At 23.4% G+C, this 12611-nt stretch overlaps 4 protein-coding genes across 5 annotated transcripts; 2 read left to right on the forward strand and 2 right to left on the reverse strand.

Annotated features, from left to right (window-relative positions):
* Window positions 1–282: 282 nt before the first annotated feature.
* LOC122852196 (WD repeat-containing protein 20) lies at window positions 283–4413 on the reverse strand. The gene is made up of 3 exons (XM_044151840.1): window positions 3540–4413; window positions 3091–3273; window positions 283–3010 (listed from the first exon to the last, which is right to left on the reverse strand). Exons 1-3 carry the CDS (start codon window positions 3807–3809, stop codon window positions 1286–1288), a joined length of 2178 nt encoding a protein of 725 aa, XP_044007775.1. The 5' UTR covers window positions 3810–4413; the 3' UTR covers window positions 283–1285.
* A 253-nt stretch (window positions 4414–4666) lies between these two features.
* LOC122852198 (translin-associated protein X) lies at window positions 4667–6501 on the forward strand. The gene is made up of 2 exons (XM_044151842.1): window positions 4667–4794; window positions 4859–6501. Exons 1-2 carry the CDS (start codon window positions 4779–4781, stop codon window positions 5743–5745), a joined length of 903 nt encoding a protein of 300 aa, XP_044007777.1. The 5' UTR covers window positions 4667–4778; the 3' UTR covers window positions 5746–6501.
* LOC122852199 (FNIP repeat-containing protein DDB_G0290617) lies at window positions 6313–9950 on the forward strand. Of its 2 annotated transcripts, none has more exons than XM_044151843.1 (2): window positions 6313–7180; window positions 9385–9879. In XM_044151843.1, exons 1-2 carry the CDS (start codon window positions 6601–6603, stop codon window positions 9630–9632), a joined length of 828 nt encoding a protein of 275 aa, XP_044007778.1. In that variant the 5' UTR covers window positions 6313–6600; the 3' UTR covers window positions 9633–9879. The 2 variants fall into 2 exon arrangements, with proteins under 2 accessions (XP_044007778.1, XP_044007779.1); XM_044151844.1 differs by lacking the exon at window positions 6313–7180 and adding an exon at window positions 8617–9320 and having other exon boundaries at window positions 9385–9950.
* Window positions 9645–11981, reverse strand: LOC122852201 (transmembrane protein 192). The gene is made up of 5 exons (XM_044151845.1): window positions 11838–11981; window positions 11498–11741; window positions 11126–11260; window positions 10653–11049; window positions 9645–10578 (listed from the first exon to the last, which is right to left on the reverse strand). The coding sequence occupies exons 2-5, from the start codon at window positions 11540–11542 to the stop codon at window positions 10337–10339; spliced, it is 819 nt and encodes a 272-aa protein (XP_044007780.1). The 5' UTR covers window positions 11543–11741; window positions 11838–11981; the 3' UTR covers window positions 9645–10336.
* Window positions 11982–12611: the final 630 nt, after the last annotated feature.

A 12611-nucleotide genomic window follows, 5' to 3' on the forward strand; every position in this document is an offset into this window, starting at 1 on the left:
TAATTTTTTTATTTTTCTGTTAAACAAAACAAATGGTTTGATATTTTTTTTTTTTATAACAACAAACACATTCACACACTCGCAATAGTTTGAAAGAAGATACTGATTTTTTATTATTTATTTTCACACAGTATTTTAATTATTATTAACTTTTTTTTTCGGTAATTATCACTCTCAAAATTTGACTATTACATTGATTTAATTATTATTTCATATCAACAAGGCATTAATAATTACTTTAATTCAGCAAGAAATAAAAAAATCATCAAAAACTTGTGAATAAAAAAAAAAAGAAAAAGTCCATTATACATGAATTTGATTTTTCTTTTTTTTTTTTTTGCTTTTACTACAAATATTTGTCTACAACTATGCTACTTCTTTTTTTTTTTTTTTTTTTCTTTTTGCATACAGTAGAACAATTCAAATAATTTTTTGTGATCGTTGATTTTTTTTTTTTTTAAATATTTATATTTGTTATTGTTTGTTCGTGTATTTTTAAGGGTCCCGCCCTTTTTTTTTTTTGTTTTTTTTTTAAATTTTCTCTTCGAGAGAGACGGATGGGATCCACAAAAATATGCAAACCAGACATAAATATATTTATAATATAATAATAATTATTTTAATATTTTAATTCTTATTATTTAAATCTAAAAAAATGTTGAAAAAAATTATTCTTATTATTGATCATTTTTTTGCATATTTTTTTTCGTTTTCAATTATTGTTTTTTAAATTTACAAAATATCAGAAGATCCCTAACGCTCTACTCTTTATTGTAAACAATGGCACATTAACAAACAAAAAATATTTTTTTTTTTATATAAAGTAATAATAGCTAATAGTAAATATTTAAAAAAAAAACGACTTTTTATTAATTAATTACACTTAAACTTAAGAATTTATTATTTCCAATTCAAATTTGTATTTTTTGTTTCTCTGATATCAAAGTACGAAAAAAAAAATATACTAAATAATAATATAATAATAAAAATAATATAAAGTTTATAATAAATGAATATAATATTTAAATATATGCCATAAAAAAAGAAAAAAAAAAAAAAAAACGTTACAGATCTTCTATAATTTGATTAATATTGTATAATAAAATTTGTCTAATGAAAAATAATTATTATAATGTAAAAATAATATTTACAAAATAAAAAATAATAAACTTGTAATAAATTTATATATAAATCAATGAAGAAAAAAATATTAAATCAACAAAAAAAAAAAAAAATAAAATAATAATAGATGAATAATAAAATTGATAAGTTGAATATTGACATATCATAGATCATTCAGTCGCATTGAATTAAAATTCGTGTGATTATTACTATTGTTATGATGATTTGGCCTGTGCAATGTGCTGTTTATTGTTAATGGACCTACCATATGACCAGGTCTTGCCCATGTATAAACATATCCATCTTGACAAGCAGTTACAAAACAATCTTCTCTAAATACTAATTCAGTCAGTCTTTCATGTGCCAATTTTTTACAAACAAGTGGTTCAAGTACTGGACACTCATCAAAACGTGGACACCATGATGTACCAATTAACCTCATTGGATCATCCATCACAGAAGTATTTTGTTGTTTATTATTACCACTACCACCACCAATACCACTGATAAAATTATTAGCATTGTTACCATTTGTTGTATTATTACTACTTGTTGATTTTTCACCACCACCACCACTACTACTACCACCATTATTATTTTGCACTGTTGATGTATTACTATTGTTACTTGTACTACTACCACGCATTGTTAAACTAAAATTTCTTTTATGATTATCACTAGTTTTACAACGATCACTACCAAAACCAAGACCAGCAAATCTTTGTGTTATTGAATTAACTGTTGATACAGCAACATTTGTTGTTGTTGATGCTGCTGCTGCTGCTGTTGTTGTTGCTGTAGTTGTTATTGCTGCTGATGATGTTGTTGCTGTTGCTGTTGCTGTTGTTGATGATGATGTTGTATTATTACTTGAAGAATAATTATTTGTATTGGTATTATTAAAAATTGCATCATTATTAATAACACCACCAATTGTTGTTGTTGTATCTTTTGATAAACTTGTATTATTAATATTATTATTATATTTTGAATGATTATGATGATGATTTGTAGTTGCTGTACCATTACCACTTGTAAATATACCAGTTGTTGAAAATGTACCAGAGCTTGTTGTTGATGGACGTTGTTTTGTACATACTGGTTGTCTTAATACATCTTCAGTAATATCCCATAAACATAATTGTGTATCTTCAGATACACTACCAAGTCTATAACATGTACTACCAGGTACTTTTAATTCAGAACTACATGAATTTCTATTTGATGATGTATTAAAATTTTGTGATGCTGTTGATATACGTTTAATTTTATCATTATTATAATGATTATTATGATTATTTTGTGTTAATGTTATTGTTTCATCATCTGAACCACTAAAATCACCATCAGGTTCACAATATGATGTTGTAAATGGATCAAATGCAACAACACTAACCCAACTATGATGTCCTTGTCCTCTAGCAACAACACGTTTATCAATAAAACTCCATATTGTTACAAGATCATCTTCACCACCAACAACAACATAACGTCCATCTGGTGACCAACAAACACATAAAAAACCACCAAAATAACTACGTGCTGAACCAACTAATTCCATTGTATCATAATGAAATACACGTAAAAAACCATCTTGTGATACAACAGCTAAATTTGTACCACATGGACTAAATGAAAATTCATTAATACAACAATTATCAGCACCAATAACCCATCTATATAATGGATTTCTTGTTGATTTTGTTTTACATGTATGTATTGCATAACCATCACCAGATTTAAATGGTTGATAATGTGGTGGTGTTGTGCCACATGGTAATTCCCAATTATATAAATATAATTGTCCAGAACTATGTGATACAATAAATAAATTACTTGATCCTGGTACCCATTTAATACATGTTACTTTTGTTTTATCAATGAGCCTCTGTAAATTTAAAACAACAACAAAAAAAAAAACATTAAATTTAATATTAATAGTAGTTTATTTAATAATATGATAATTACCTCTTCATTGTATAATTTATTTAATTCTTTTTTTATTGGATCAATTAATTGTATTTGTCCAGTTGAAAAACCAACAAGTAATGGTGCAATATCAGCTGTTGCTGTTGTTTGATTAAAATTATGACATGTTGGATTTGTACCTTTGTATAATTTTTTATCAACGGGTTTATTTAAATCCACTGCCTGTTTAAAAATATTTCATATAAATTATTAGATTTACATTTAGATAATAGAATAGGCGTGGTGACTTTGGAGTTGAAAATATGAATATTATCAAAAATAAAGAAAAAAATATATATTTAATGATGATAACAGAATTAAGGTTAGACAAATAATCATGATGAATTTAATTTAATAGCAGGAAAAGAAAAATTAGCAATTAAATGAAAAGAGAAAAATGATATAAGAAAAATGGTTGATGTTTAATTTTATATGATAAATTGAATTACCTTTTTAACACCACGATAAAGGTATACATATAATTCTTTGCCAAAATTAAAACACATACGATCACCAAGTCCTTGTATACCAGCAGGATCAGCTGGATCCGGTAATGTTACAAATGACACACGAACTGATGCACTACCTCTTGTATCTGTATTGCCAACTCTATTTGGCCTCGAATATTCTGATAATGTCATTAATTTATATATACCTTCACGTGTAACAAATTGTGTTTTCAAGTCTTCTTTTCCCCCGCTATCCAGTTGAACAGCCATCTTATCACCGGAGGTTCAATAGACAAGTTCATCAGATACTCAATATAATTTTTATAATATATTTATTATAAAAAAAAAAAAAAAACCAACACACTCACACACAAATCACGTATACAATATGTAATATATACACAGATAATAGAAAATTATAATTTTGTAAATAATTTTTTTTTTAATTTACATTAACAATTATTAGCTTTTAAATTATTTAATTTTTTTTTTTTTTTTTTTTTAATTTTATTGATATACAGTGACACTGTTATTACTAATTTAATTTTTTTAATGAAATAACTGAGATAATTAATTTTATAATCACGAGTGTATGACTATTATCATATCACTTTTTATTAACCAATAATATTCATAGAATAGTCATTTAACTATGGAAATTTTGCACGACATTTATTTTTTTTTTCACGCATGGAAGTGCATTAGAAGCATTTCATGACGAGTGTTTTGTATTGAGTGTATGACTTTCTTGATGCTTTACAATTTTCCAGAAGCGCCACTGTACACATGACAAAATTGCTTTTAATGTTTATTACTAAAATATACTTTAAATATTTTAAATAACAATCAGTATTTATTTACAACAACAATTGATGTAAATTTATGCTTTATATGATAAACAAATAAACAATAAACTCAAAATAATTTTGAGTATTTTCATTTAAGCCTTTTGTACACCAGCAAATTATGAAAATTAAATTTTTAATTATAAATTAAACTATTGTTTAAAAAAAAGATGATTAAATTATCTATAAGCTATTGCAATTAATTGATTAATTTTAATTGTGTTGATTTAGAAATAAAAATGTTAAAAATTATTCGAATTTTTTTTTGTTTCTAGTGTATAAAAGACTTAATGTTTTTTAACCAATCTTATGTCTCGTGTAATAATATTATTGTTGATATTATTGTAGATGTCAAAAACCGATTTACAAAATAGTAAACAATACCAAAAACACCATGAGTGCAAATAAAAGTGAGTAAATTAAATAAAAAGAAGAAAAACGATATTAAAATAATTTTTTTTCTATTAATTCTAGATAAAGATGCTGATAGAAATCGTCGTAATCGTTCGAGTAAAATAAATTTTGGTGATAAAGGTAAACAAGTACTTGAAAATATTGATGAAAATAATTCAGTTATAAAACAATTTCGTGAATATTCATTAGAGCTAGATAATAAACATGATCGTTATGAAAAAATTGTAAAATTTAATCGTGATATTACAATTGAAAGTAAAAGAATAATATTTTTACTTCATGCTATTGATAAAGATAGTAAACGTGATAAAATACTTAATGATGCTAAGATACGTCTTGATAATTTAACAAAAACTTTATTTAAAAATATTGCTATGGAATTAGATGGTCAAGATCAATATCAATATTTACGTGCATATCGTGGTGGTTTACAAGAATTTATTGAAGCATTAACATTTTATCATTATCTTGATTCAAATAAATTAATTCATTGGATTGATTTTGAGGATAGTTTTACATATAATATTGAATCTGTTAAACAGCCAGATGATGGTGATGATGATGATGTTACGTTTGTTGATAAATCAAAAACAATAAATACATTATTACCACCAAGTGAATATATACTTGGTGTTGTTGATCTTACTGGTGAATTAATGCGTAAATGTATTAGTGATTTATCAACTGGTGATATTACAAGTTGTTTTAAAACTTGTAATATTGTTAGAGATATGTATTCTGCTTTTCTTGGTATATATGGTATGATGGGAAAAGAATTAAATAAAAAAATATATACATTGAAACAAAGTTTAACTAAAATGGAAAATGTTTGTTATACAATCAAAATACGTGGATCAGAAATACCAAAACACATGTTGGCTGATGTTGTTTGTGTAACACATGATGATTATAATGATGAAAATGAATCATACAATGAATTTACATAAATTAAATTTACATCATATTTGTATTATTTTAAATGATAGTTTTAAATTGAATTAATTTATTTTTCATTTGTAAAATAATATTGTTAGTAATATTTAAATGTTAAATAAACATTTTGACAAAATTTTATACATTTATCATTCAGTTTTGCTATAAAAATAATTTTTTAAATTAATTGAATAATTTTTTTTTTTTTCCATTATTTAAAATTAATAACAAATGAAAATGTTTTTTAAATTTTTTAATAATGAATTTTCTTTATATTAAATATCAATACAACAAGTGTAATTATTAAATTAATTTTTACAAATAAATAAACAGCAGGCTTTAACATTTAAAAAGAAATTTTTTACATTTTTTTTTTTTCGTTTCAATTTGCTTATTTAAATCTGTAAATTTTTAAATTAAAAATATTCTACTGGGTATTATTAATTTACACACATGTTTTAAAATATTTATACAAAAATTTCTCAAGATTTTATTTATTATTGGTAAGAGCATGCGCGTTATTAAATAACACGTGGGGAAATAATGAGCTGTTTTCTTAGCAAAATCTACAATTCAGATTTTAGTCTCGTTGAGACATGATAAATAATTTTACCTAACACTCCGTTATAATTATTGTTGTTGGATTTAAAATAAATCGAAAAACATGATATTTTTTATATAAATAATTTAAATCAACTGATTAATCTAATTTCAAATAAAAACAAATGGATTAACTCTATTTGAAAACAAAAAAAAGAAAAAAAAAAAAAGGTTTAATTCAATTTTGTAAAAGTGATTGACAAGTATCAAATTACGTATAAAATAATTTAATAAACAAGTGTAAATTTGATATATATATAAATTTAATAATGGGATCTGAGAATAAAAATGAAGATAGTAAAAACAATGCAACTAGTGAAGAGTCAAAAGCTTCAATTTACGAAAATCGTCCAGGAATGAAAAAAATTATTCGTGTATTAACTGTACTTGCATATTTAGTATCAGTTAGTTTTGTGGCAATTGTATTAAGTGGTTATTATGTTTTTTTATGGCATCCACCAAATCCAACAATAACAATGCAAGCTGCATTAAAAAGTAGTGATGTACATGCTGAATATTTAATTGATCCAAAACCATCAAATATTAAATTACAATTAAAAAATAATCATGATATTGTGGAAAAAATTTATTTATTTAATCATAATATAAATAATACAAATAACAATGAGACTAATAATTTAAATGATAAATTATTATTAAATAAAACAACAACAATTAAAAATCAAAATGAAAAGTTAATCAATGGAAATGATTGGAATTCAAGTCGAGTTGAAATTAAAAATATTACTAAAAAATTTACTAATGATTGGATTGATGATACAACATTTATAAATGATTCATCAACAATGAAAAATATTAATAAATTAATTGAGCCATCAAGTATCAAAGGTGAGATATGAATTATTATTAATTTTATTTTTTAATATAAAAATTATTTTGTTATAATAAAAGCATTAGGAATCAGTATAATGTATAATAAAATGAATCAGCATTTTACTTGTAAATGAGACCAGGGTTAGTCAAGTGATTGAGGGGCTTCATCATTATGTAACATTCATGAAAAAAAATTATCATTGAGTAAATTTATTTATATACTCTCATCGATAATGTATGTTTGGTTTTTCCAAATATTTTTTAAATTTATCTTAATTGGCTTTTTCAATTTGTCAAAATAAATTACGATAAATTACGATGGTTTATTTTGTCGTTTAGCTGGTTTTTAAATTATCAATAATCAAGATTGATATACTTTAAATTTTCGTTAATTGATTTATGAATAATTTTTATTTGTTATTTATAAATTTAAATATATATCTTGTTTTAATTTTAACGTTTAAATAACAGGGTGCGCGTTGTCAACAATAATTGGAAAGCACTTCAAATTGCACGTGGTAATTTATATATTTTTTTTTTTTTTTTTTGAAAACAAAGGTGTGTCACCCTTCAAGATGATTAAGCCAATACAAATATTACCATGTTATTTTATGTTATAGAGTCATTATGTTTCTAACATTGAAAGTGATAAAAGTAATTTGTAGTTTTGTATTTTTATATGATGAAATAATAATTATAAATGAAATTCAAGATAATTAATTAATAAAAAATTGATAATGTTGTTTACCTTTGATATTTTAATTAGTCTTAATTATTATTATTACTGAGTATTTAATTTATTTAACTTTTTTTTCTATTTTACGGAATATTTTCGTTTTTAAATTACTTTTTTTTTTTTTTACAACAGCCTTTTTACATGGCAATGGTTTAGATAATGACTGTTGTTATACTTTGTACCAGTATGAAAATATTTCAATGATAAATAAATGAAAAACTCGAGGGTTAATAAAACGATATTAATAAAATTTATTTTTCTTGTTTAGTTAATCATAGACCAACATGATTTAATTTTCTCCGACGTTCAACATGTTGTAATCATTTTTTTTTTTTCTACTAAATAATTTAGTGCAAAATAAAAAAATTTATATACATTAATGTTTTGTAAATATATCCAGACAGTAAAAAAATACTTTCTTTTTGTTTTTTAAGATAAAAAATATGAGACGAGTCATGAATAACTCATAAGATAAAAAAAAAAACTTGAGAATTTCGATTTAGTTTGAATGAAAAAAATACTCCAAAAAAAAAAAGAAAAATATGAATTATTAATCCTCCTCTTTTTTACCTTCTATATCTCACAAAATAAGCAAAAACAATAAATAAATAAAATAAGGATTAAAATCGAAATGAAATAAAGAAAAAAAAAATTGTAAAATTAAATTTTTTTTAATTGAATTTTTATAATTAAGTATACAACTTGACACACAAAATTTTATCGAGTTTTTTTTATTTAATATAATTTTTGTAAATGCGCAAGCTCATAATGAAAAATAATATATAAAAAAAAAAAATATTTTACTCTACTTTATAGTAAGCTCATGAAGCACAGCGCAAGTCGCTGAAATACTGTTATTTTAATGGAACAAATAAAATATAAATTAGTGATTTTAAAATTAATTTTTAATTGTGAATTTAAAACATACAGTTGATTTTATAATAAATAAAATAAAATAATAAATTTTATAATTAATAAATTAATTGAAATAATATAAACTTTATAAAATGAAAAATATAAAACGTGATCATCTTTCGGTAAACACAATGCATGTACCAAAAAGAAAAATGAGTGCACAAAATGTAATGGCAAGTATAACACGTACACTTGGTACACGTCATGAAACAAATACAAAAGCATCAAATGAAGTTATTTTTGCTGGTGAAGAAAGTAAAGATAAATTATACGAACCAAAACATCAACAAAAAGCATTTCGTGTTATGACTGTTATTGCGTATATGATATCAGTCAGTCTCGCCGCCATTATATTATCACTTTATTATTCTTTAATATGGGATCCAAAAGATCATCGTCAATTTTCAATAAGACAACAAAAATTATTAAATATAACAACAACTAAAGTTGATTGTGTCAATCCAACATTGATCACTCAACTCGTTGATATATCTAAATCTGATGGTAATTAATTTTTACATTTTTGCTTATACAACAATTCTAACATTATTTTTTTATATTTTTTTAGTTACTCTGGATGATGACGATGATGATAAGATACTGTACAAGTCGGACAACAGTATATTTCTTGAAAAATTAAAAGCGAGTTATTCATCATTGATTGAACCTGATGATACACTTAATGATTCAACTTCAAATGGCTTCTTTAATACTTCACCAACATCTCCATCACTCGATGATGATGATGAAGATTTTTCTGATGATTTAAATCATCAGTCAGATGATGATTTTGATCGTGAAAATATTACACATTGATTAATTATATTCATTACAAATTTCAAAACATCGAATGTTTTTGTTATTTTATTTTAGAAAAAGAGACAGTTTTATTTAATATATATATAAAATAAATTATAAACATTGGTTAATTAATAAAGCATGATATAACATATATTTTAATCATTTATTTATTGCATATAATTTTTTATTAATAAGTTGGATATATATAAAAAAAATCTAATCGTTTGATTATCAAATAAATAAAGAATAATATTTTAAATTATTTGAAATTTGTGATTAAAACTTGTACAACAAAGCTACATGTGGACAAGTATCAAAAAAAAAAAAAAAAAATTAATTTAAATCTTCGTTTTAATTTATCACAGTAACCTATTACCTATATATTTTTTTTTTTAAATTTTAAATTATAATTGAAAATCAAAAATTTATTATACAAATTTATTTTTATTTTTTTTTGGCTTTTCAATTAAATATTTTTTAAAATTAATTTGATAATTTATAAATTATATTGATTATTATTTATTCATTTAATTAGAACTTGTATATTTTATAGAAAATTAACAGATCAATATATGGTAATTAAAAAATAAATTAATACAATTACAAGTTTCAATAAATATTGACATTTGTTTGAGTTTTGTTTTTCTATAATTTTATGTGTATTAATTTTAAAGTGCTCAGAAACATGGCAACTTAGTCTAAAATTAAAATACATTGACTTACACTTCAGCACGTCTTTGTGATGCCAAATGCATCATTCGATGGCTCAATTTAACATTATGATCTCTAAGATACCTAATTAAGTCAGCTTGTTTTTCCAATAATTCAGTTAAATTTGAGTCTTTTTGATGATAACCAATTTCATTATTACCAGCATATGAATCATGAGTAAATGATGACAACCATTCTTCTCTCGTGACATCAGCTGGTGGTTTCATTCGATTAAATCGTCTAACACGTTCTAAAAACAAACAAACCACAATCAATTAATTATTCAATTTTTAACATCAAAAAAATATTATAATAAATACTAACTTATGTAGTTTATGTAAACAGGAACAATAACCATAAGTTCCAATGTTGTCAATAATAAAATATAATTAACTGGTGTTAATAATTCTGATTTAAGACAATATTCATCATAATTAATTTTATGTGTATGATGAAGTATTGCAGCAAGTAATAGATAAAATGTATTCCACAATGATGATGCAAATAGTGGAGTTCTAATATGTTGATAAGTTGATTGATAAAAATCCAAATATCCACAAATACGTAATTTATGATGTTTATATTTAATAATATGACCAGTTATCATTATTATTAACCAGTAAAAACAATGCAAATATAAAAATATAAAATATGTGTTACATTTGTTATGTTCTTCTGGCCAAAGTGATATAAATATTATACCAATTATTTCAAGGCCAATCTGTAAATATAATACATATATATTAATTATATTTTTTATATTTAATTGATTGATTAAATTAATTAATTATTATTACTCCAAATAACAAAGGTATTGATGCAATTATTCCTGTATCAAGAGGTTGAAATTTTTCTTCATCTTGTGATGATAATACTGGTTGTAAGTATTCTTCTTCGTCCATGTTTGCTGGTCCATCAAAAAATACAGCACCCTAATTAACAAAAAAACAAATCAACAAAATAGTTAATTATATTTACAACAAAGAAAAAATATAATTATGTGTTGATGTTTATTTAAACAAGTGTTGCAATGGATAATTGCTCAATATAAAATAATTATTGCAATTATTGCAAATGAATAAAAATATGTTGTTTTTTAACAACGTAGTTATTTTACATAAAAAAATAATTAAATAACATGATAATAAATTAATTATAAATGTACTCACACTTGTTGGAGTATTTATATTGTCATGACGTGCTAAACTGACCATGTTTTTCTTGAAACATGGGCGGAGCTGGAGTTGTAATACTCTATCGAAATTAATAAATTTGAAAAAAAACACACATAAATTGTTGTGATGAGTAATAATTTGATGACAGTTCAAGTGATTATGGATCCGTTTGACTTTCTCTAGCCACTAGTGATTGTATTGGTTAAATATTCAATCTGGGGTTAACTAATTACACATACTGTCAAATAAAAAAACAAAAATATTAGATAACAAAATATCACAATTATTCATTATTACAATTATTAATTGATTGGTGATTATGAATAAATAATACCTGATTCATTAATCAATTGACGTTAGTTATTTGCTTTGTGTTTATTTTTTTATGGAGTTAATTGGCTAAAATATATTTTTTTATCAGATTATTGTAATGCGCAATTCCACTGTATTATTACAGCGGCGCCACTTGGTCAATGCAGTGTGTGTGCAGGGAAAAGTGCATTTTATTTCTCTCTCTCTCTCTCTCGCTCTGTCTCTCTTATTTTTATTTATGTTTAATTGTTTTAATGAAAAAAAAATTGTTCTTTAATTATTTGATATTATTTTGTCATACAATTGCTTTGTTTTATGACCATTTTTTAATAAATAGATGTCGGTAAAGCTGATAAGGTTGAAAACTGTTGATACATAGACATTTTTCTATTTTTGAATTTGAATTTTCATTGAACTTTGCCAGTGTTGATATATATTTATGGAAAATTCCCGTGATGGAAATATTTATTTACTTTTTCTCCGTAATTGATTTATCATGAAATGAAAGCTGAAATTTTCTCAACTATTTCTTCGCTATTTCTATCTGATTTTTAAACGGAAAGACGGAGAAAAGTCTCCCGTATTTTTACTCCACGATTAGATCAATTACAAAGTATAAAAACGGAGAAATATTTCCACCATGAAATATCGTGAATAATTAAAATTAAAAGTAATTAGTCTGGTTTGATTGACTTAAATTTAACTACAAATTTATCGTACAAACTAGAGCTATAATAGAGAGGAAAACGAGACACTAGAGCTGTAATCAGAATCTGAAAAATAATACAAACAATAC

The sequence above is a fragment of the Aphidius gifuensis genome, linkage group LG3 (genome assembly GCF_014905175.1).
Source record: "Aphidius gifuensis isolate YNYX2018 linkage group LG3, ASM1490517v1, whole genome shotgun sequence".
Taxonomy (NCBI): Eukaryota; Metazoa; Arthropoda; class Insecta; order Hymenoptera; family Braconidae; genus Aphidius; species Aphidius gifuensis.